Source organism: Argentina silus (assembly GCF_951799395.1).
Source record: "Argentina silus genome assembly, chromosome: 6".
NCBI lineage: Eukaryota > Metazoa > Chordata > Actinopteri > Argentiniformes > Argentinidae > Argentina > Argentina silus.
In genome coordinates, this window is record NC_139660.1 from 24,164,828 (window position 1) to 24,191,461 (window position 26,634).

Here is a 26,634-nt window from a genome sequence, read left to right on the forward strand (position 1 = left end):
CTTAAAATGTATTGACTATGCACTTACATATATTATTTTAAAGTATACTTCAAATGTATATGCCATTAAATTGTATTTTAGTATACTTTAAATAAATATACTTAAGCTCAATATACTTGTTGTATTTTAGTACATTTCTAAGAAATGTATTTATTGCAATGTAATTTCATCCATTGAAAAGTGTACTACTAGTATATTTTCTGAAAGTATACTTTAACTTAATTTAGCTAAAATTGTATTTTAGTATACTCATGGAAAGTACACTATTTTCATCCCTGGAAGGTATATTAGTAGTACACTTTCCAAAGTATACTTTAATTTCATTCAACTAAAGTTATATTGTAGCATTCTACTTTTATACTTTAGACTTTTTTTCTTTTTTTTTTTTTTACTTGATATCATATTTTACAAATTATACAGTTGTATACTTTTAAAATGCATACTTTAATTTCCTGTCTTTTACTAAGATTACGGTCTTAAATGTGAACTAAAATACATTATCAGTAAATATAGTTTACTTTCATGTTTATCATATACTTCATGTTCTTAAATATGGAACGCAGTATACTTATAAAAAGTATATTTTATTGTCATATCCTTAAATGTGTACTTTAGCATATTTATAAAACAGTGTACTCGTATTTCAAAGATTCATAATCCCATACTTATTTAAAATATTTTTTAATTTCGACAAATATCCCTGAGAGATGGTGCACAATGTTAGGTAACCTGGTCCTTCAACTTTAATGCAGTTGCACCTCTAATGGGATCATTGTTTTGGCAAGTAGATATCTTTGTTGTTTTGGGCCGTGAGTAAACCATGTCAGCAACAGCTTTGAACAATAACATTTGTAGAATATCCTTAATATACTTTTCATGTAATTTACCTATTACCCAGCATTCTTGTCCGAAATGTGACACTTAGTTTGATTATTTCTTGGATTAAATGCCCATTTTGAGATTGGATTATGTATTGACTATGCTACCCTTCAGTTTGTATATTTAGTTGCGTTTTATCCCTAAATTATGTGTATTTAGGTGCTTACCATGACTTAAAATAATGGAGGCCAAGATAGGGTATTCCATTCATTCCGAAGTCTGAAAATACAAGTCTCATCCCTCAACCTCAATAGGACTTTATGGATAAATAAAGATTGAATACTCAATATGTTATCATAAATACCCATGCATTTCTAAACAAATTGAAGTAGTTAGTTACTACTTATAGTGCATTTTAAATATGATAGTGGCATTATTGGCACACTTCTATTATACTAAATACTAACTGAAAAATGGTTAATGCTACTTAAAGTGTATTTGAAATATGATAGTGACATTTTTATAATCACAATTAAATTGTTAAAAGTACATTTCAATTGCCTACAATTCACCTCTTAAATTAGTAGACTAAGTATACTTACAAGTACAAAAGAAGTGTCCCAATGTAGTCCCATTAGTGTGCTTAGTCCATACTTAATGTACATTAAGTACATCGAAAAAAGTGTATTTACTATACTTACGGGACAGTTTGTAAGCATATACATTTTCTGTGTCTGTGGTTTAGATAATTTGATTAAGATCGATTCAGTCATATGGTTTATTGAATTGATAGAGAGGAGACAAACATTTCGCACTGCTTTGAAGATCCCACTTCAAGCACAATTAATCCCTATGTCAAAAGTTTCACATGGCAAACTTTGCGAATTATTCTCCACAATTCAGTTGCACTCGAAAGCTGGTATGGCAAAGAATTGTAGGCTATTTAGTTGTTTATAGCCTAATGATGATATTCAATTTTTAACCTATCTATCCATAGGGACCCCTTCAAAATGCAGGTTTTTAACTGTAGGGCATAGGAAGTCTTCAGACAAATCAATCTAGACATGGACTCAGAGATGATTTCTGTTGGCCATCAGAAGGGCATAATTTTGAGGCAAAGGGTGATTTTTCAAGTGCGGGGGCAGTGAATCCCATTTAAGAGCCATGAGAGGGTATTTCCAGATTAAGGGAATCTGTCACTGTTGCTGTCACTATACTCTTCCCCCTAGAACCCTACCAATGGACTTTGTGCCCAGATGGCGGATGCATCACCTTTTCTCATTGGTGTGTTTGATGCGGGTGGGGTGTACTGTAGGCGGAGCCTTGCGGGGAGGTTCCGTCATTTAATAATGGGATATATACATAGCAATGAATTTGGAGTGAAATGACCATGGAGAGCCCCTAGAAGAATTGTACAAGGGTTTATTAACCAGGCAGTGTTGCAGTGTCCAAGTGGCCTGGGTTTATTTCTGATGAGAGATCTTTGATATAGCCTAACATGTATGAGCTATAATGTTGGTCTGCTCGGCTAAAGTCATGTTCAGACTATCACATAGAATGCAACATTATCTCAACCAAAAATAATATACATTTTTGGCACGCAGAGTAATTTGTCAGGCCCAGCCAATATGTGAATCCTGGCATCGCTACTGAATTGCAGGATGGATGCAAGGTAGTCTCACTAGCATGTTTGGTTCAGCAGATTTAAGGGCGAATAACATTTTCAGATACGGCAGAAAGAAAAATGGCATTTTTGTGATGGTTCTACGCCTGGAAATGTTCCAGACGACAACACTGTATAAATGTACCAAGTTTCACGCTTTCACGAAAGGGTGAACGATTCACCCAAATTTTGGCACACAACGCCTGGACTAGTCTGTAAGAAAGAAAGAACAAAAACATTATCAAAGCACCACTCTTGATTTAGTACTTCCTTTGCAGTGTCTGGACTTAGCACAGGTAGCACAGATTGTCTTTTCGGGCTGTGGATGCATGGTTCAAATTCAGTAATTGGCTACATAATAACCCCCACCCAACACACACACCAATATACTGTCGATGGGAAACAGAAGACTGTGAATGGGGAAGAGAGTACGGGTGGCAGACATTTTGTCCCGTGGAGGATGACAGGAGGAAAGGACCAAAGGAGTGGCTGTATGACATAATCCTCAAAACCTTGGAAATAGCAGGCGACACAACTGAACAGTTTGGATTTAGTGTTGAGCTGCCATGCTCCGGCACTGGAATAGGGGAGGGGGAAGGGGGTAGCGAATCCCATTCAAGAGCCAAAAGAGGATATTTCCAAATTGAGGGAATCTGTCACTGATGCTGTCACTACACTCCTCCCCCTAGAACCCTACCAATGGGCTCTGTGCCCAGATGGCGGATGCATCACCTTTTCTCATTGGTGTGTTTGATGCGGGTGGGGTGTACTGTAGGCGGAGCCTTGCGGGGAGGTTCCGTCATGGTAGTAGCACAGCATGTGTTGGGGGGAAGGGAAGTGGTAGTGAGGAGGGGAGCCACAGGGGGCGGTCCTGTCACCGTGGGGATGGAACTGACCTTCTCTTTAGCCAGGGAAGTCTGCAGCTCAGCCCTCTTGGCCAGAGCCACCCGCAGCTGATCGCGGATCTCCTCAATCTTCTCCTGCAGCTCCTGAAGCTCTCCTGCACTGGGAGGAACGCCTGAGGAGGACGAGGAAGAGGAGGGGGGTATGGAGGAAGAGGGGAGAGACAGCACCAGGCTGGCGAACGAATCAGTCAGCCCTCCGTTCTCACATACCCGTGTAGCTAGGCTAGCCCCAGATGTGGCAGCCCCTCCAGACCCCCCTTTCCCCCCCATAGACTCTGTCACAGCCCTGGCCAGCAGGCGTCGGCTGTTGAGCGTCTCCATGTTGAAGTGAACGTGCTTGTTGTCCTTGGGGTCCCTCCCAGCATCCTGGCTGCTCTCATTGTTCCACTTGGCAGAGGCTCCGGGGGGAGGGGGGGCTGGTGGAGGCTGGGGGAGGTGGGACTTCTGGATGTTGCAGCTACAGGGAGACAAAAGCTCTGTCAGTATCATGTCGGACTAGAGAGAGTGCAATTTAGGCCAAGACTAGGCTTAATCTATGTCCAAAATACCAGACCTGGCTCGAAAAGTATTTGAAATACATTCAAATACTTTGAGTGTTTGCTTGAGCCTGTTTGGATTGCCAGATGGGTGGGGTTTAATTTCAAATGCTTTTTGAACCCAGGTCCTCAGGAAACCACCCCTCAAAGCTGAAGTTGAAATGAAACATACAAGAGTGTGCTTAATTATAATTAAAATCGATTTTATTTGTAGTTAATATACCTCAAATATATTTATGTTTTTCTATACTAATTGAAAGTATAATTAATTTGTACTGATGTTGAACTTCCATATATTTATTGAGAATCTGCTTGAATATATTTTCCTGTATTTTAGGTATGCTTCCAAAAAGTGTACTTGAGATTAACGTGCTATTAATTGAAATCAAATATACTTATTGAAAGTGTACTTGTAACTATTTCCATTACCAATTAATTGTAATTAAATATACTTTTTGAAAGTCGACTTGCATTTAATTTCCTCTCATTTGTAATTAAGTATATTTACAAAAAGTATACTTGAATTTAATGTTTTATAGTTAGTTATCAAATATACTTATTGAAAGTACAGTGCCTTCAGAAAGTATTCAGACCCCTTCACTTTTTCCACATTTTGTTGTGTTATAGACTCAATTTAAAATGGATTAAATTAAAAGACTTTGCCATCAAAATGTATTCAATATATTTTTTTGATATCAATCCACACACTATACCCCAGAATGACAAAGCGAAAACAGGTTTTTAGACATTTCAGTAAATTTATAAAATTTAAATACAGAAATACCTCATGTACATAAGTATTCAGACCATTTGCTAGGACACTCTTAAAATTAGCTGAAATGCAAAAATGTTATCAAAAAATCACTCAGTAAGTTGAATTGAGTCCATCGTAATGCAAGGATAATAGTTCATGTAATTTTGGAATTAATATGTTTGTTTTTATAGGGTCTCTGATTTGCATAGGAATCAATTACACACTGTGTGGATCAGGTTGTCATTACAAACTGAGCAAATGGAGAGGAACGAAACTGCTCAGGAATGCGACCCTGAGGCCTGGGGAGACTTACAAAAATATACAAAGTTGAATGGTGGAGAGGAAAAAGCACAGTCAATGGGACAACATCATCTCAGTCACTCTACAAAAATTCTACAAAGTCACTACAAAATTGGTATATAACCAAGTGGCCAAAAATAATCCCTTAACCCTCCTATTATGTTAGGGGTCAATTTGACCCGATTCAATGTTTACTGTCTCTAAAAACATGGTTAACATACTTTTTTCAGCCAGATTTTTTATGACTTTTCCTAACTTTATGGGGTAAACATGGTAAACATGAAATGAACCAACAAAATTTAAAAACATGTCCTGTACACATTTTGTACGCAACGGTCGTGTTGGGGTCATTTTGACCCCTAGCACTATTGTTCTATAAAACCCTGATTTCTATCTCGTTTTTGTTGTGTTGGATGATACTGAGGGCACCTACACGTTCGTCTGTGTGTGTGTGTGTGTCTGTCCTTCCTTGTGTGTGTGTGTGTGTGTCTGTGTGTGTGTCCATCCGTGTGTGTGTGTGTGTCTGTGAGGAGAAAACATAGTTCCCACGAGATCTCTGATCATTCAAGAAGCAATGAGAGAGGGAGGACATATTTCCCGTGAGAACTCTGACAGGACTCATAACAACTATGACAGTTCTCATAACAACTATGATAATTCTCACAGCATGGGGGGTGGGGCAAACATATAACCGCGGGAATAATTCTCGCAGTATGTGGGGTGGGGCAAACATAGTTCCCACAACAACACTGATAATTCTCGCAGTATATGGGATGGGGCAAACATAGTTCCTGCGAGAACTTTGATAATTCATGCAACATGGGGGCGGGGACAACCTTATAATAAGGGCTGCACACACAGCCCTCTAAACCATTCTCTTTGCATTTGTGCCTCAACTAAACATTTTGAAAATGACCACCAGACAGAGGAAAAGATTTGCTGCCACTGAGGTTCTGTCACAGATCTTTCAGGATGGAAGTGATATAGATGAGGATGTGTCTGAGACAGAGGATAATGTTGAGGAGGACTCTGATTATGCGGCATCCTCCTCTGACGAGAATGAAGCCAGTGAGATAGGACATTCTGACCCTCCTGTGGTTTCTCAAACACAAATAAACCCCCTTGTCATATCTCAACCACCAAGAAACATGACATCCAAAAATGGAAAGCTGCTATGGTCTGGATCCCCAGTTACAAGACAGGGTAGACTGACTGCAGCTAATGTCATCAAAATGGTTCCAGGCCCCACCAGATATGCTAGCAGTCATATAAAAGACATACAATCTGCATTTAAACTCTTTAATGAGCACTTAATATCAACATAAAGCCCTGCAAACACCAAAACATAATTAGTTTTTCATTTTAGGTCAATGAATGAGATAGTACAGTGATTTGCATATTTCGCATATATACAATACTTGATGTATAAGGGGAGGTTGGGGGCAGTCATGTATTATTTACTGGGCTATAAAGATGGTCAGTAGAAAGGCCTAAAGTAGCTGAGAAAGAAACTTGGTTAAGACTTTCCGTTAAAATCATTTTCTGCATGTTTACATTGCTCGGGTCAAATTGACCCGAAACATCAAAGTTGTAAGTTTATTTGAACATAATAGGAGGGTTAATGGAAAATAATCTCTCATATCCATAATTGTGTTTGCAACAATGAATTCAAGTGATACAGCAAAGAAAGTGGCTGGAAATGTGTTTATTTGGTTTTACAACAAAGCATTAAGTTTAGTGCAAATCCAGCATATGCAATGCAGTTTCTGCACCATCCCTCATGTGAAGAATAGTGTTAGCTGCATCATGTTATGGGTATGTTTTTTACTAGCAGGGACTGGGGAGTTTTTCAGGATCAAGAGAAACTTTTGAAATTTGGGAGTGACAGTGAATCCACACAGTGTGTAATTGATTCCTATGCAATTCAGAGACCCTATAAAAACAAAGATATTTATTCCGAAATCACATTAACTATCATGTTTGCACTCAGATGGACTCAATTCAACTTGTTCAGTGACTTGTTGAAGACATTTTTGCATTTGAGCAAATGTTAAGAGTATCATAGCAAAGGGTCTGAATACTTATGTAAATGAGATATATCTGTATTTAAATTTTAACACAAACATTTCTAAAAACTTGTTTTCACTTTGTCATTATGTGGTATTGCGAGTGGATTGATGGCAAAAAAATACATTTAATCAATTTTAAATTGAGTCTATAACACAATGTGGAACATATTGGTTTCACCATTTATAAATTACAACACTTTTTATACATAATCCCCCTATTTCAGGGCACCAAAAGTAATGGCACAGATTAATATAATGTCAAACTTAAGCACTCATGTTTAATTTAGTCAAGAACCCTTTGCATGCAATAACTGCCTGAAGTCTGCGACTGGGTATCTTCTCTGGTTCTTCAGTTGTTTGTTTTGAGGTCTTTTTGCCTAAAATCTTATCAGGAAATGAAATGCATGCATTTTAATACATTTAAATCTGAAGATTGACTTGGCCAGTCAAGAACTTTTATTACTTTTTGTGGCCCTGTTTGCTATGATAATATATTTAATGAAGCACATTCCAATGAATTTGGAGGCATTTGCTCGTACTCGAGCAGACAAGATGTTTCTGTACATACATTCTACTGCTGCTGTCAGCAGCTACATCGTCAATTAAGAGCCGGCTTTAGTAGCAGCTGTACATGCCCAAACCATAACACCCCCCACCGCCCACCATGTTTCACAGATGAGGTGATATGCTGTACATCTTGAGCAGATCATTTGTTCTCCAAACGTTCCACTTGCAATCACATTTTGGCACATGATAATATTAATCTTACCTGTCCACAACCATTCTTTCCAGACCTCTGTAGGCTTTTTTGGTGCTTTTTAGGTACTTTTTAGGAAACCTGACCATCCTTTTTAAGGATAACTAGTGGTTTCCACCTTGCATTGAAGCCTCTGTAATTTGGCTGGTGACATATCTTGCGGATCGTAGTCTCTGACACATTCACGCCTACCTGCTGGAGAGTGTTCCTTATCTGTGGGACAGTTGTTTTGGGTTTTTTCTTAATTAATGAATTCTTAATTCTTCGGTCATCCACTGTAGAAGTCTTCCTTGGGCTACCAGCAGTTTGCAATTGCTGCTCACTGCTGCACAACAGTGTTTTTTTTTTCTTTTAAATTATGTTCCAAACTGTTGATTTTGGCAAGTCTATGGTTTTGGATATGTTTCTGATTGGGATTTTCTTTTTTCAGCTAATAATCTTCCTTAATAAGTCTTCCTTGACTTTCATTGACACCTCTGGTCCTCATGTTGACAGACACCAATAGCAGACTCCAAAGACAAACGCTAGAATCAATACTAGATATTGACAACTCTCTTATGCCTGCACAAATGATGTGACAGACCACACTGTACCAGAAACAACTGTCAGGCCAATTGTCCCATTACTTTTGGTGCCCTGAAATAGGGGGACTATGTATAAAAGGTGTTGTTGTTATGATTCTTAATGATTTTGGTATTAGAGCTTGTAATATTTCGAAATTGTCATGGGAAATCATGACATAATACACAACTAAAAAGCTATACAGAGGAACTTTCAGCCTGTTTAAAAAATGATATCTCAATACTCTACAAAAGTAATCTATTCTTTCCCTTCATGACCACTGGTAAAAGTGCTGGATCAGTTCCAAGCATATTGTGTTTACTATCATGAGCAGAAATGAAGGAAAAGGCACAAGATAAGAAAGCCTGTTAAAACTATTGAGACATTGAAATTATTTGAATTTGAATACCTTTTCTCTGCATTGATCCGCTGCTTCTTCACGTCCTCGTAAGTCATGTTCAAGGCTCTGTGGATTTTCTGCAGAACACATAACCATGACCATAGTTATACCAGTAGCGTAGCTACCACCCAATCACCTTGCTCTATTTTTCAATTTCACGAACTTTGAAAATTCAAGCCCATTGAAATGGAGCCCGAGCCCAACCTAACTGACAATTCATGAGCCTGCACCCGAAAAAACCCCAGAATTCTATAAAATGGCTGTGTCTTTATCCAGAGTGTACTGCCATTGCACACAACAGAAAAATTGACTAGTAGCGGAAGGAGAGGAGAAAGCCACTTGTTGAAGAGAGAGACTGCTGGAAAACTCACCTTAGTTACGATCAACAACTGCCCATGCCTTTTTTGAAGACCGTATATATTTTGGTAAATGAGCCACATCTTGCTTTTGTTGCCTGTTGTTTTTGTGTTTGTGTAAGCGTTGATGCCACATTGATGGCTCTCCTTAAGAGAAGGCTTCACACACACAGCCATAACATGTTTGCCAATGCAGTCAGACTCAGTGCGACTATTTTCTATTTTTGCCATGCAAAGGAGGAGACTTCCAGAGAATAAGCCAAGTACATTCAAAATTCAAGATTCAAGATTCTTTATTTGTCACGTGCATACAAGTATACAGTGAAATGCAAAGTGACAGTGCCACAGAGTAGTGCAACAATACGTTTTAAATAATAAAATAAAATAAAATAGAAGTAATAAAAAATATAAACAGTATGAACAGTATAAACAGTATAAACAGTGTAGCAGTATAAACAGCGGTGAAGCAATGTACGCAATGGAATGGCAATATACAATGGCAATGACAGGTTGACAGTACAGATAATTACAGTGGAGGATGGGTCTGCAATGGATAATTATGTGTGTGCATATGTGTTATGATGTCGGTGGGTGTGTGAGTGACTTGAGGGGGGCACTGGTGGGGTCATCGTTGATGATCCTGATGGCGTGGGGGAAAAAACTCTTAGTCTTAGTCTCTCTGTTCTTGCTGCATGACAGCGAAGGTGTTTGCCTGACTGCAGCAGCTGGAACAGTCCGTTTTTCGGGTGGTGAGGGTCCTTCATTATCCTGTAGGCTCTGGTCCTACACCTCCTGGTGTACAGGACATGGAGAGGGGGGGTTGGAGCTCCCATGGTCTTTTCTGCCAGGCGTACCACCCTTTGCAGAGCTCGCCTGTCCTGGGCCGTGCTGTTACAGTACCAGACGGTGGTGTTGCCAGCCAGGATGCTCTCCACAGCTCCAGAGTAGAAGGTCTGAAGGATCCTCCGGGAGATTTTAAATTTCCTCAGCTGCCTGAGATGGAACAGTGTACTGATGTGGGTAGTCCAGGTCAGGTCTTCTGTGATGTGGACTCCCAGGTATTTAAAACTGCTCACCCTGTCCACAGCAGTCCCACCGATGTCCAGCGACATGTAGGTCCTTGGATGTTGTGCTCTCCTGAAGTCCACAATCAGCTCCTTTGTCTTGGAGACATTCAGGATGAGGCTATTCTCCTGACACCAGAGTGACAGGTCCGCCACCTCGTCCAGGTAGACTTCCTCATTGTTATCTGAGATCAGCCCCACCACAACTGTGTCGTCCGCAAACTTGATGATGGAGTTGTCGCTGGACTTAGCCACACAGTCGTGGGTGTACAGGGAGTAGAGTAGGGGGCTAAGGACGCAGCCCTGGGGGAACCCTGTGCTCAGGATGAGTATGCTGGAGGTGTGTCTACCCACCCTGACCACCTGTGGCCTGGCCGTCAGGAAGTCCAGGATCCAGGCACACAGGGGAATGTTCAGTCCTAATCCAATCATCTTTTCAGCCAGTCTGGTGGGGACTATGGTATTGAATGCTGAGCTGTAATCTATAAACAGCATTCTCACATAGCCCCCCTTCTGACTGTCAAGGTGAGAGAGAGTGGTGTGGAGGACCTGGGAGACTGCATCGTCCGTGGATCTATTTGGTCTGTATGCGAACTGCAGTTGGTCCAAGGTCGGAGGGAGGGAGGAGCAGATGTATTCCTTAATCAGCCTCTCAAAGCACTTCATGACCACTGAGGTTAGAGCCACGGGTCTGTAGTCATTCAAGCAGGCTGGGGAGGTGATCTTGGACACAGGGACGATGGAGGATCTTTTAAAACAGGTGGGATCTACAGAATTAGCCAGTGATAGGTTGAATATGGTAATTAACACAGGAGCTAGCTGGTTAGCACAGGTCTTCAGTACTCGCCCAGGTATGCCATCCGGGCCAGCAGCTTTCCTAGTATTCACCTTCAGCAAAGCCCTCCTCATGTCGTGTTCCGTCACGGAGAGTGCTTGCTCTGCCCCAGCGTGTGAACTCCCATCAGCCGCGCTAGCCAGCACTCTGACGGTGCGCTAGCGGTGGTGTTGCCAGCCTCAAACCGTGCATAAAAAGAGTTCAGGTCTTCGGCTAGGGAGGCATCTGCACTTCCGGTTGAGGGGGGTGCGTTCCGGTAGTCCGTAATAGACCGTAGTCCTCGGCATAGGTCCCTGGTGTTGTTGTTCTCCATCTGCGCCTGCATTCTGTCTGCATATCTCCTCTTGGCGGCTTTCACCGCCCTCCGCAGTTTGTAGGACTCCGCTTTATACTCCTCCATGCTGCCGGATGCAAGGCATTTGAATTGTCAGTGCTTTCCAATTATACTAAAGATTTATCCAATTATACTGAAGATTTATCCAGTCATACTTAAGATTTAGGGCCACAATTTGCTTCTGCTAAAGAGCGCACTGCAGCAACCAATCTAATCTGGTGTACCCCACACCCTCAAGATGTCTTGATCTTGCTGTTGCCGGAGGACCCAGTCAGACGTCAGGAAAGCATAAAAGGCTATCGCATTGTTTGCCTCCTTTCAATCCCTGTAAGGGCTTGTTGTTGTAAGCAGACACAGGTGCGGTGCAGAGAAAGGGAGGCGGACAAGTAGGTATTTAGAAAGAGTAGACGAAACAGGATACACTCAAGGCTCAAAACAAAAGGAGAGATTGCAGTCTCAAAAACAGTACTCGTATACTTGCGCTCCTGAAGCGACCAACAAACGGTGAAGACTAAGCGGGGAGTGAAGGGAAGTGAGGTGACACCGAATTACCAAAATGTTCTTTGCACATGGTTTTAGTGTTGTGCAGTGCTCTTTAGTGGAAGCAAATTGAGGCCCTCAGATTAGTGTGCCCAAAAGGTGGTTCCACATATGAACAGCAGATGGCACTATTTGCTTTCTTTACATCTAACAGAAGGTGATTTACAGTCAGACGCTGCCTTTAGCCAAGAGGATGAAAAAACCAACACCATAAACAAGATTTTATAGGCAGTGAATGTTTGTTAATATTGAATTTACTGAGGATGTGTGAACTGTAAGTGCTTTTAGTTATAGAGTTCATAAACATGTGCCAAGGAGCCACAAATGAAAAAAGAGCACTTTAAAAAGCCATTGAAAAGCGCTGTGAAAGAGAGATGCCTGAGGCAGAGAGAGGATGACTTCTTAAAGACCCCCTCTGGAAGGGTGATTACTGTTGTTTGTCACGTGGTATACCCGGCAAACTGAACGGTTTAAGTGGGAGTTGTCCCAGAGGTAGAGTACCAGTCAAAAGTTTGGACACACCTTCTCATTCAATGGTTTTCTTTATTTTTATTATTTTCTACATTGTAGATGAATATTGAAGACATCAAAACTATGAAGGAACACATATGAAATTATGTAGTAAACAAAAAAGTGTTAAACAAACCAGAATATGTTTTATATTTTAGATTCTTCAAAGTAGCCACCTTTTGCTTTGATGACAGCTTTGCACACTCTTGGCAAGGTGTGGCCAAAAATTTGACTGGTACTGTATGTTGACTTGACACTAATGAATATGTAATTATAGTAGCCATTCTGTCAGCGGAACATAGGTGAACAGCAACAGTGAGAGCAGCGAGTGTTAATAAACCTTCCCTCCTTAGCAATCTTCCCCTCTCTCATGCCCCTTCACGTGTCCCTGAATTGACTCATAGAGAATTCCAATCAATAACTGATAACGATACCTACAATGACCGCAAAATGGATGCTTAGGATGTAGGCTAAAACTGAAACTCGATTATGGGGAGTAGCCAATAGGCTGCACAGACCAAAAGGGACAGTCGGAGCTATGGAATAACTGTGGTTGATTGAATGGTTGTATTCGCTGTCTCGCTTTCTCTCTAACACACACACACACACACACACACACACACACACACACACACACACACACACACACACACACACACACACACACACACACACACACACACACACACACACACACACACACACACACACACACACACACACACACACACACACTCTTACCTGGCTGGTGTGGAGCCAGTAATTGAACTTCTGCTTGCGTCGGATGTGGGGCAGCACCAGGCGGTAGAAGGCATGCTCCCCGGCCAGAGTGAGGAGCGCCCCGGCTACCCCCACACACAGCAGCACAAACAACCCCCCGAAGTGACGGATGCCCATCTGCAGAGTCTGGAGATGGGAGGGGGGAAATGAGGGAAGAGGAGGGAGAGAGAAGAGGGTAAGAAACAGGGGGCAGTGGAGTATAGTATTAAAGTCCTCTTTTATTCAAAGCTTTTTGTAGGGGTATGGTGATGCCTTCCAAGTCCAACTCAAACAGGGTATGAAAAACATGATAATTTATATCACTCTCTATGAACACTGAGAGGCTAGAGTATTTTCAAGTATGCTTTACCATTCTTTATTTAAACCTCTAAAGGGCACCTATTCATCTCTGCTTACACTTACTGCATGTCCATAAATACAGCATCCCAATTCTCCACCCTGTTCCCAGCAGTTGTGCTCTTGTGCACTACTCCACATGGAATAAAAGGCATATGATTGGTCTACGCATCATACAGCTTGTACACCATTTTTATTATTATTATTATTATTATTACATAACATTCTGATCTACTCTATTTACAATTATATCTATCTATCTGGTTGTATTATATAAAATTCTAGAGCATGAACAAGCATAAACAAATCTGCATAAAGAATGGGTGCAACCTCCCTCCATTGGGCCCAGTGTACATCAGGAGCACCACCAAACAGGCAAGGGAAACCATGAGACTCCTTCCACCCTGACAAAGCTTTTTTCCAAAAGCCAATGAACTCTCAAGCACTAGCACATCATACTGCACCTCACACACTCATTGTACATAGTGTTGTATTGTACTGTATTATATGGTCTGTCTTGTTTTCATTGCTCAGTCAGTGAATGTAGAGCTCCCAACCATGCTTTTCAACACGTTTTTATTTTCCACCAACCTTAGTTGTGGCAATAAAAGGTTATTGTATAACCTGCTCAGTGGGATTATGAACTAGTCTAATTGTTTTAAAGTTGGTTCTACTACATTACACTCTGCTCTGTGTGTTCTACTACATTATACTCTGCTCTGTGTGTTCTACTACATTATACTCTGCTCTGTGTTTCCCATTTATTTTCTTTGATATCATGTTCAACTCAACTCTAATATATGGTCTCTATTATTTTCTGCTCAGAGAGAGAGCGAGTGTAAACCGAGAGAGTAAACTAAGAGAAACTAAGTGTTGCGCTGTAGAAGCACTTTAAGTGATGACAATAGCGGTATATTCTTGAAATGCACAGCATGGGAACCTGTCTCAGACTGACAGTGTACCCACCTATACAGCAATATCCACTCCAATAAGAAATATAAGGTGTTATATAACACTGTTTGACACTTAGTAAAAAAGACTGAGGAAACCTTTCAGGAGAAAATGTACGAAAGTGAAAGCAGGCCTCCTGTCTCTTCAGTCTGATCTTATTAGGAGTGGTTTGAGGAATGGAGAGATGGAGGGAAGGGAGGAGAGGAAGGAAGAGGGAGATGGCTTGTTTCCGGAGTGCTGAGACAGTGGACGCCAGCGGTGCAGTCCAGGCCAACCCCATCATTCCCTCCATCCCTCACCCCGTCCCTCATTCCATTTAATCTTGGGCCTCGACCAAGAGAGCATGCTGCCAAGATCAGCCTTGCCCCACTCCTCTCTTTTTCTCTCCCTCACATTTGTGCTTCTCACTCACCTTTTCTCTTTTCTCTCTCTTTCCTCCACCTCTCTTTTTTCCTCTCTATTTCTCTCTCTATGATTCTGCTCGGTTTGAAGGGGGAATAACTCATCCTATTATCACATTGAGCTCCCATTTGATGTGTTAGCCTGTCAACTGGGTTTCTGTTTCTGGGCTAGTGTAACTCTGTCCCTTTAACCCCCAACACACACACACACACACACGCACACGCACATGCACATGCACATGCACACGCACACACGCCTCCTCTATAAAGCAGTTTGACAAAAGGATGTAGAATGGAAATGAGGAATAATCTTTTCATTGCAGGCCATGGTAATTCCATCCCTCACCAAATTAGAGTAAAATAGAAATGCCATACTGGTGTCATTTATCATTGTGTGTACTGTGGAACATTTGTGTGTTTGTGTTTGGGGGTGGGGTAGCTGATTCCTGCACTAAATTTGTTACATTTATGGCGATGCACTTCACCCTGTCATATACAGTGCCTATAGAAAGTCATCATACCCTGTGAAATCTTTACCTTTTGTCACATTACACCCTGGAAATTAAAATAAATCAAATCTAACTTTTTTGAGCTGTATGTACACATTATAACCCTCATCATCAAAGTGAAAATATATATATTTTTAAATTCTGGACAATTATTAAAAATGGGTTAAGTGATCAGCCCCTTAGAGTATACCATTATAAACTTGCTCAGGTGCAACCAATCAACTTCCAGATCAAACACCAGGCTAATTGCCCCCCACCTGACATCAATTGTAGTGGTTTTGATTACTTCAGAATAAAACCAGCTGTTTCTTGAGGATTCCACTACTAGAAGTGCATGGTTCTGCAAAGAATTCACCATGGTTGGAAAAGTACTTTCAAAAGGCCTCCGGGATAAAGTTGTAGGAAGGCACAAGTTAGGTGAAGGCTACAAAAAGATTTTGAAGGCTTTAACTATTCCTCTGAGTACCGTTCAGAGCATCATTAAGAAGTGGAAGGCGTATGGCACCACCAACACCTTGCCTAGATCAGGCCGTCCGTCCAAACTGGATGACCGAGCCAGGAGGACATTGATCAGAGAAGCTACCAAGAGGCCAAAGGCAACTTTGAAGGACTTACAAGTCTTTATGGCTGGGACTGGTCTGTCTGTGCATGTGACAACAATCTCACAAGCTTTACACAAAGCTGACCTGTATGGCAGGGTAGCAAGAAAGAAGCCATTTCTGAAAAAGTGCCACACTCAGTCTCGTTTGTGCTATGCAAAAACACACCTGGAAGATTCTGTTGCCATGTGGAAAAAGATTTTATGGTCAGACGCGACTAAGATTGAACTTTTTGGACTGAACTCCAAGCGCTATGTTTGGCGAAAACCAAACACAGCACACCACCCAAAACACACCATACCTACTGTGAAGCATGGTGGTGGCAACATTATGTTGTGGGGATGTTTCTCTTCAGCGGGGACACCCAAATTCTTGAGGACAACCTGTGTCCCTCTGCTAGACAGCTGAAGATGGGCAGGTCATTCACCTTCCAACACGACAACGATCCTAAACATACTGCCAAAAGAACAACGCAGTGGCTTAAGGATAGAAAGGTGAATGTCCTTGAGTGGCCAAGTCAGAGCCCTGACTTAAATCCGATAGAAAACCTGTGGATGGACTTGAAGAGAGCAGTCCATCGCCGCTCACCACAGAATTTGACTGAACTCGAACAATTCTGCAAAGAAGAATGGGCAAATATTCTCCAATCTAGGTGTGCAAAGCTAGTAGAGACATATCCAAACAGATTGATGGCTGTAATTGCAGCAAAAGGTGGCTCTACAAAGTATTAAATCAGGGGACTGATGACTTTTCCAACCCTGTTATTCTTGTTTTTCATTTTTTATACATTTTCAGAACTGTCGCCTTTTTTTTCATTAGTTTGATGTTGTATGGCTAAATTTCTACATAAAGCTGGAAAAAGTTTTTTTTTAATGGGTTTTGATTTCAGGCTGTACGACAAATATAGTAACTATTTCAAAGGGGTGTGATGACTTTCTATAGGCACTGTAAGATTGTCAAAGAAAACATAGCATTACACACCCACAAAATGAATTAGAGAATATTTTGAGGGAGAGACACAGGGTGGATACACATGACAAGAATCTTCAAACCGAATGACATCACAGTTCAAAGCAATGGGGGCAAATCAACGAGGAACAACAAACAAACCACACACACACACACACACACACACACAATCACTCACACTTACATATTCACATGTGTGTGCACACACACACCTGTCTCTGTGTCTCTCTCTGTCTATTTCTCTTTCCACTCTGTCTCCTCGCTGGGCCAGTGCACTCACAAGTCAGCTTTACCTGATCTTGTGTTGGTATTAAAAAAGCATTCCCAGAGTCCCTGGCTGCTGCTGGGTTCTGCCTGTTTGATCCTGTCTGTTTGTTTTTGATAGCCAACATCCAAGTCACGACCTGAAGCAAGATTAACACCTGCTTTACTTTTTGATTTGAAACTGACCTTACAATGAATGGCTTACCCATTTCAACCGTAATGGGTTTCCCACATAGACAGAAAGACAATAACAGTAACTTGCATATTTACGATGCTCGATTACATGTGAATAGAAGCCAGCGTGCACCCAGCATCTGAAGAAGAGACATGTACCCTTCATCACAACCCATATGTTATATTCAATTTTTAAAATACAAAATGTGGCATTCTAATGATTCTTAAGTCCTGACTAAACACAGCCAGCATGTTTTGTTCATGCTGTTGATCTAATTCAATGATACACTGTTAAACACATGGCTTACATTTGACATTTATGTTTGACATCTTTTAATCTCTCTGTATCTTGCTTGGGTTTCTTAATACAACAGAGTTGTATTTTTGAAGATCGTCTTATCTGCAAAGATTATGATATCTGTCTTCCCTACTGTACTTATTGCACATAAGAACGATCTGCTAAATGACAAAAATGTCAAATGTAACTGCTGTTACTGTGGTCTGCCAACAGGGGGCTCCATCCAGCCATGTGTGTAGTCGCACACTAACCTCAGTCACTGCAAAGACCCTCTTCCCGCAGGGCACCACCTTGTACCACTTGTCGTGCAGCATGTCCATGTATCCATCCGACTTGTAGCGACTGATGAACTCCGAAACGTTGGAGGTGAGAGGGGAGTTCTGAGGCAGGCCGATACCATAACCTGGGGGGGGAGCATTGTGATGTCATTACTTTCACTTTCAGTACAGCACAAATAGTGAACACATACAGCATTGGAACGATTTCCATTGATAACACAACCACTTGTATTCATAATGCATACATAATGAATCCATAACACAACCAGTTGTAAACTGAAAGCAGCAATCCACAGTTTGCGAGTTTGTTGGCTTGTCCACTACTCTGTAAAATGAGCAATGCTTTCTGTGGTGTTAGGCTTCGTAAAAGTAACAAATTTGTTGTATGGTCAAATCTGACGATTTGCACTCATTGTTGTTCATACACACACCTCTTGGACTGTGGAGCATACTGCACACAGGTAACCTTTTGCTGCTATTCCCTTTAATCTCCCCGGTCATCTTTACTATGCACAATGCCAAGCTTTTCAAGTTGTTTACCTTGAATGTTGGACCAACTAATTGGCAACTGTGAATCATGCTTTTTAATTTAATTTAAAATATAAGTTAATTATAAATATGAGTTGAAGCAAATTGTTTCCCAATGAAGTAGTATTGGAGGTGTTGGCATTTCATCCAGTTTACATATACATAGACCCAATGAATCAAACATATTTTAAAATGATCACAGATTCTGCTGGTTTTATTGACACTGGCTTTTTTGATAAATGCAGTTGTTAATTTATGTCACATCATATTTGAAACTCAGGCAAGATAGTTCTGCTCAGCAGTGTTGATGTTTTTCATTTGATATGCACAGACTCTACATTGTGGTACTGTAATATCGACAACATTATTAGCAAAACCTTCATTTATAATGCATACATAAGAGATATGATGAAGTAAATAGTCCTAAATGCATAGCAGCATGTTTGCATAGTGTTTCACCCTCTATGCAGTATGTCACATGTCAGTGACATCATCACCCTACAGTTGTTAACATGATATTGACACAGCACCCGAAAAATGGGAAGGAAACAAACTTAAAGATATTCTAAATCATTCAGCAGTAAACAGAGCCAAAATCACTGAGCATCAGTCTGGCCAAGGTGTATCATTCCAGACTTCACGCAGCCTCGATCCTCGTCTCGCCCAGGGAGATTAAGTGGATCGATCTGATGACCTTACTTTCACCCCTTCCAGAAAGGGAACATAAGGGCTCTGATCATTATGGCATTCAAACTCAACCTTTGTTGGCATAGTTCCTCTACCAATAATGCTGCATATAATGATCCTGTCCAGTTTTTGATATCAGATCCCGGGGTGTCCGGCCAAAAAATTGCCATCTTGTGGTAGTAGTCAGAGGCTACTAGGAGTTTGAGTGAAAAGATAGATAGAGGAAGACATGAGAAAAACAGGACCCAGAAAAAGTGAAGAACGCTACCAGCACATCCATGATCTAATGACAGGGTGTGTGTGTGTGTGTGTGTGTGTGTGTGTGTGTGTGTGTGTGTGTGTGTGTGTGTGTACGTGTCCACTCTGACAGCGGAAAAAACAATGAGCCATGGGGTGAGCTAGGGTAAAAGCGGTTATTCAATCAATGGTGATGTTTTACCCCCTCCCCCTTCAATTTATCTGGCTAATGTTTGTCAGTCATCTCCCCTGCTCTCCCCTGCTAAGAAACAATACTGATACAAAAATGCATCTCTTACCCGTGTGTGAAAATCAATGAAAATGTTGATTACACACACAAAAAAACTCAACTCCTCCAGAGAGTGAAAGGTGTACTTGGTTGGTAATGGAGTGCAGCCTGGCTACCATAAACTTCCCTTTAACTTTCCTGTCTCATAAAGCCAACCAGGTCAGGCCCTGTGTGCTAGCCAAAGTGTTGATGAGGATGTTGTGCTTAATAAAGCGTTGGCTCCTTGATTCACTAATTATTATTATGAAATACTTTAATCAACAAATCGACAGTGTGCTGGAGCCTTTAAAAGGAACACTGCATCTCACATACCCAATGCTAATTATGTTACTGTTTGTAATACAAGTCTGTAAAAATCAGATTGTTTCGTGTGTGTGTGTGTGTGTGTGTGTGTGTGTGTGTGTGTGTGTGTGAACTGCTGATGAATGCACAAATGTGGCACACACACCGGAGGCCCTGCAGGCAACCCTGGCACACACACACAGACAGGCCCTGCAGGCTACCCTGGCACACACACCCTGCAGGTTAACTTGACACACACCCTGCAGGCTACCCTGACACACACACCCTGCAGGCTACCCTGATACACACACCCTGCAGGCTACCCTGGCACACACACCCTGCAGGTTAACTTGACACACACCCTGCAGGCTATCCTGACACACACACCCTGCAGGCTACCCACACACACACACACACACACACACACAAACCGGAGGCTGTAATAGAAATATTATTGATAGAAATGTTTTAGACCGAATACTGCTGCATTGAAGCCTTGCCCTTATGGTAAGGCAGGTTGTGAAAATTGTGGAGTAATGTTGCTGGGCAAAATGGGGTTTGAAGGTTGGAAGTAGACTGTGGGAAAAAACAGTACTTGTGTTATTGACACAATATGTTCCCATCCTCAACATCCCTATCTTCGTCCTTGGTTGGGGCACGGTGTGCTCCAACCCTCCCTATAAGGAAAGAAAGTTGCTGTGCTGCTTTAGAGATTTCACTAAACTCTGTTTAGAGTTGCTTGCATAAAAACATATATTGTGGCTTAACAAGACCTTTGACTCTTGAATCTCACCTTTGCTACAGTGGAGAATTTCCACGACAGGGCAAAATGGAATTTCCACGACAGCAAAATGGAACTTTTGGTTATTAACATCATAAAGATGGAGGTGATATGCCAGTGCATATTGTGGTGGATGTCTAGGATTTACCACTCTGTACTTCAGCTCTTCGGAGGTAAGATTCAATAAATAAAGTCCTGAGTAGCCACAATATCTGAGTCTGGTATTTATTGCTTGCAAACAAGAGTCAGGAGCCTAACAGCAGCCCAGCGTAAATCCGAGGGTCTGTTTAGCTAATTAGTCTAAAGAGACGATTCTCAAGAATGTCTTTTATGGAGATGAAACACCAAATGTTGGTGCCACAAAGGCTATCACCTGCGAGCATGTGCTTACGTGAGGGAGGGAAAGAACAATGGGGAGACTTCCTACCATATCCTATTGATCAATCGGCGTTCAACATTTCACACTTCCACTATCCGGTTGGCAGGATGTGACAGTCTCTGTACTCTCCCTTCTACCCCTCAGCCCGGAATCACAGCTATCCATATGGTAATTATACAATGTTTCTCAGAACAATGGCTATAGAACTTTAGAGGTGTGGTAAGAGAAAATGTAATCACAGTATTTACACAAGTTGTATCAGTCATATGAAAGTGTATAACCTGAAAACAGTTCTATCAATGTATTTTCCATAACAATATCCACTCCTCCAACTGATCCGCCTGTCTTCACCATCAACAACAGTACCCTCACTAAGGTTCCAACTTTCAAGTACCTCATCATCTTCCTCTCCGATGACTGCAGCATTGAACAGGAAACACAAAACTGGATCAAACAGCAGGCTCAGGAGAATGGTCTTTTTCAACAAGGACCTTTACTTACACACAAAAGTATCTGTTTATCAGGCAGTCTGCATCTTCACACTCCTCTGATCATACACATGCACTTTATTAGCTTGTTGTTGTTGTCTTTTTATCTTGACTGCTAAGCAAGATATTGCCTCTTTGAGGACATTAAAGTTATCTGAATCTGAAATCTGAATCTCCAGTTGTGAGGCATGGACCAACTACAGCCGACACATGCCGAAGATGCTTGAGGCATTCCACATCAGGTGCCTCCAATGCACTCTGGGGATAACCTGGCGTGACTGTGTGCCCCATACTGACACAAACACACTCTGGAAACAAAGTATGGAGGCCTCCATAAAGTAACTCAGTACCAACTGGCTCTGCCACATGATCACAACGCCGAAGAGCAAACATCAGTTAAACAGAAGCTAGGGGTGCAGAGCCTAAAGCGAGAGAGCTACAGCAACACAGGAGGCATGCAGAAGAGAGCTAAAGAGTCACAGGACGCATGAAGCCAGAAATGCACCACTATCAACGACCCAGTGTTCTGTAGCAGACAGTGTGGATCAAGAATTGGACACTAAAACTCACTGGTAGGCAGAAGTCTTCATCCAATACAATGGACTACCATAAGCAAGTATTGTGTGCGTGTGTGTGTGTTTGTACATCTGTGTGTTCATGTGTGAACTACTGAGATATGGCAATGGATGGAGTGATGAATTGTGATCCACATACTGGGAGGGGAGAGGTCTAACTGAGCAAAATGACATGTCTGAGTGTTTAGTACGTGTCTGTAGTCATGAATCTGAAAACGCAGCTTGAGTTTACGTCCTACGAAGCCAACACCACAGGCTTGGCCTTTCTGCCGAATAGAAACATGTCCAAATGACAGTTTTCCATTACCTTCTCTCTCCCCCTCTGTGAATCTCCCCACCTCAGAAATTAAAGCGATGCACAAACTAATAAACGTGTTTGACCTGGAAAGCCAACTCAACAAAATGTGGAAAAAGTGAAGCGGTCTGAATACTTTCTAAAGGCACTGTATATGGCCCTTATAGAACTTCTTGTCAAGATCTCCACTGCTTTAGAAAATAATGAATTTGCCATAGACATTTTACTTTATTTCTTGCTTTTGATACTGTGAACCATGATAGTTTACTTTTACTTGTGAGTTTATGTTTACAAAAAAATTAAAAACCCTTATCAGTGAGACAAACCTCGGTCTCCTTGCTTATTCCAACTGAATAAATTATCGTTACATGTCAAGAAATCACATTTCATTGTCTTTTCGGGAAGGACAAAGTATAGTAAAGAAGAAGCTAAACTCTTTATTGAGGGCAAAGAAATTGTTCAGGTGTCATCCACTCATTTTTGGGGGTGTTAATTGATTTTGTGTGTAAAAAAATATATTTTGTGTGTAAAAAAATCTGTTGGAATTATTAGGAAAAGCTGTGGATTTGAAAATAAGTCTTGCCTTCTAACTTTATACTACAGTTTAAGATATCCATACCTTACCTACTGCAATGTTATATGGGCCAGATCGTACCCCACATAACTACATAGACTCCATTTATTACAGAAATGGTTTGCTAGACTAGCTACTTATGCAACATGCAGGGAACCATCTCCATACGTTTTTTTGTAAACTTTTGACCGTTTTTGACATCAATATTCTACAAACATGCATTTTCATTTAGAATTAATGAATGAAAATGCAGGGGGCAATATTCTATTACATTTAGAGGTGTGCGTTTATGGAACACAAACTCAACCTGGTAGACACCTCGCCTTCCCTGCCTATCTTTAAGAGAAAATTGAAAGATTTCTTATTCTTTAATTAGTTTTTCATCTTTTGCCATTTTGAATGTATTTTTTCTTGTTTCATATCAAATGAAAGCTTAAGTCTTTGTTTTCTCTCCTCACTAACCTTAATGTTTCAAATCTTTAAGTTATGGTGAGGTTTTAATATAAGGTCAAGAAAGGTTTCTTACCTCACCTGCACATGCACTTGTTTTAAAATGTGTTATTCTTCTACTGTTTGTGAGGTCTTTATGTGTGCAAATAAATAAATAACAAATAACCTGCCATGACTGTCTCATACTGAATGTGTCTGAGGCTACTTGGGCGGACTTGGCTACTTGGATCCTTCTCTGCATCAGCACAGAAGCACGCTTGTCTCCATGGCGCTACAGCGGTGTAGAGACCCCTCCTGTCTGCTAAGAGCCTGCCTCATGGGAGTCCTCTCATGCAGGATTGTGATGCATCAGGTGCATCATTACAGGGGTGTGGGGCAGTCACAAAGGATGTTCAATGAGCAGCATATGGTCAGACTCAATAAGCTCTGCCCATATCACGTTTTTGCTCTGCACCATGTTACTAGCCCTCAGGCACTACAGGGACTTCATGTCCTAGTCAGGTCAGACAACGTGTTCTAAGCAGCTCCTGGCCATAGTATGGGAACTGCTGCTTTGGAGCAACGACCATATGTTGTCTCTCAGAGCAACACAGGCAGACTAAATTCGTACAATGTTAAAACCTGCAACCCCCTTTGGGAGTTTGGGCGCATTACACTAGGAATTGCTACGTCTTGGGCTCTGTTCAAGAGCATCTGTTTTGAGATTCTACCGCCTGGATGTCACTGCACCTTCTTGGAGAATACGGTATTTGGCGCCGGAACTGAATAGGGTGAACCGGGTACACTCACTCAGGTTTTCTGAACAATCTTTGGCAATTGAGGTGTTGTGCAAATGTCCCATAGAGAATTATTGAACCGAGTCTGTTCCAGGCATGATCGAATAGAATTTCAGTGAATAGGGTACACAAGAGTGCATATCCCATAGTGAGATGTCTCCCTCATCTCCATCAGAGATAGTCCTGTGATGCTTTGTCTCATTGTCTTTTAATTGTTTTTATTCTTATTCCTGTAAAGCTTTTTGTGTTCCATCTGTGTATGAAATGTGCTCTATAAATAAAGTTTGATTTGATTTGTCAAACACACACTGCTGTTTGCAAGGATAAAGGCATACACAGGTAAGGCTAGTTTGTTTACATATCTCTCATTATCGAGGCTTGAGACAACATATTTTTAGGAGGCAAGCTTGGCTGAGATGATACAGTCTCGCAGCTAGGCATTGAGAGAGTTATATTTTACAGTGTAATCAAAGAGAGACTGAGGAAGTGATTTTTTTTTTTGCGAAAACAGGAGCAAAATCTCTAATTTCAATTGTAAATCTCTATTTATTACTATATTAAGCAACATAGTTACGATAACAGTGAATTGTTCCTTTTGCATAGTTCTCTGTAGAAAACGCCTCCATGACCTCCTGGCTATTAGATGTGATTTTGTGAAGCCTTAAGATGGAGGCGGCCAGCATCTCCTGTCCTTTATAGCAGGTCAATGGTTGTTCAAGTCATTCATCTCCCTCTTTCAGGGGCAGAGCTGGCTCATCTTGGTTACGATCAAAGATCTTTTGCATGACCGTCACAAAGTCACTCATCATCTCAGACTTCTTTTCCAGCATGCATCTGATAGACTTAAGGCTTGTGAGGGCCTGGTTGCGATTGTTTGGAAGTCATTGTCCAAGTCGTTAAAGACTAGAGTGGTACATGTTGCATGTGCTCGTGGAGAAACTTGTTGCTGGATCTCATGTGCTCGTGGAGAAACTTGAGCTGAATGTGGACACGGTTGGGGCATGGACTGAAGACGGAGGGATGTAAAAAAAAAAAACTTTTGTACATAAAATTGACGGCCAACCATTGGTCTGTGCAGTAGAAGTGAGTTGAACTTTTGTCCCACTAAGGGATATAGTTCAAAATTGAAAAGTATAAAGCTAGTAGTGAGCAAAACTAGAAATTACTAAGTAATAACTACCTTTAAGAAATTCTTGAGGAATTGCACTTGAAGATATTTGTGAATCTAGAAAACGAGAGGACGGGGAATCAGAGCACACAGGCAAATGTGTCCATACTCACACACACAAGCAGTCCCCTGTGTTTGAAACAGGCTGTAGTTTGTGCAGCACATGTGCAAGTAAACAAACAAACAAACACGCACGCGCACGCACGCACGCACGCACGCACACACAAACAAGCAAAATACAATACATTTGAGCCAAAGCCTAAATCTAACGGCTGCCAAAGTGCATGGGTTCCTTACCTTCGATGGCAAAGGGCTTGCCCACAGTGAGCAGCTTGCAGTCAGCGTCGATGGACACCTCGTAGTCGAGCAGGGCCTTGTCCATGATGAAGGCATCAAGCTGAGGGGGATCTGTCCTTCAACACACAGGGGGAAGGGGTTATAGATGAAGGACAAGGGATAATGTAATACCAGACATGCTCCAAGGCCCCTATGCAGAAACAAACACTAACCCTTAGATACATACATATACTCACCAAACACTTTATTAGGAATACCTGTATATGTTCTCATGGTGGAGGTGGTGTAAAGGTGTAGGGAATGTTTGCTTGGCACACTTTGGGCCCGTTAATACCAATCAATCATCACTTGAATGCCACAGCCTATTTGAATATTGTTGCTGACCATGTGCATCCCTTCATGGCCACAATTTACCCATCTTTTAATGGCTACTTCCAGCATGATAATGCACCATGTTACAAAGCAAAAGTTGTCTCAAGCTGGTTTCATGAACATGACAATGAGTTCAGTGTTCTTCAGTGGCCTTCCCAGTCACCAGATCTAAATCCAATAGAACACCTTTGGGATGTGGTAAAACGGGAGATTCACAGCTTGAAAGTGCACCTGAAAAATCGGCAGGAATTACGTGATGCAATCATGTCATCATGGACCAGAATCTCAAAGGAATGTTTCCAACATCTTGTGGAATCAATGCCACGAAGAATTGAAATGGTTTTGAGAGCAAAGGGAGGCCATACCCAGTATTAGTATAGTGTTCCTAGTAAAGTGCTCGGTGAGCAGATTTTTATATCCAGTGGTGTTTTTTCAAATGACATCAGCGATCACTGTCTGAGTCTGTATTAGAGATGAAAAGATAAAAAAAAACT

At 41.3% G+C, this 26,634-nt stretch overlaps 1 protein-coding gene across 1 annotated transcript in view; it reads right to left on the reverse strand.

Annotated features, from left to right (window-relative positions):
* Window positions 1-2,641: 2,641 nt before the first annotated feature.
* The window catches only part of grin3bb (glutamate receptor, ionotropic, N-methyl-D-aspartate 3Bb), a gene marked incomplete at both ends in the record, with an annotated part of 186,205 nt that continues 162,212 nt past the window's right edge, over window positions 2,642-26,634 (reverse strand). Inside the window, 7 exons of the mRNA XM_083671493.1 lie at window positions 2,642-2,695; window positions 2,915-3,059; window positions 3,215-3,844; window positions 8,774-8,841; window positions 13,145-13,309; window positions 17,936-18,087; window positions 25,769-25,884. Of these exons, the coding sequence (XP_083527619.1) occupies window positions 2,642-2,695; window positions 2,915-3,059; window positions 3,215-3,844; window positions 8,774-8,841; window positions 13,145-13,309; window positions 17,936-18,087; window positions 25,769-25,884 (1,330 nt within the window). The remainder of the gene's footprint in view (window positions 2,696-2,914; window positions 3,060-3,214; window positions 3,845-8,773; window positions 8,842-13,144; window positions 13,310-17,935; window positions 18,088-25,768; window positions 25,885-26,634) is intronic.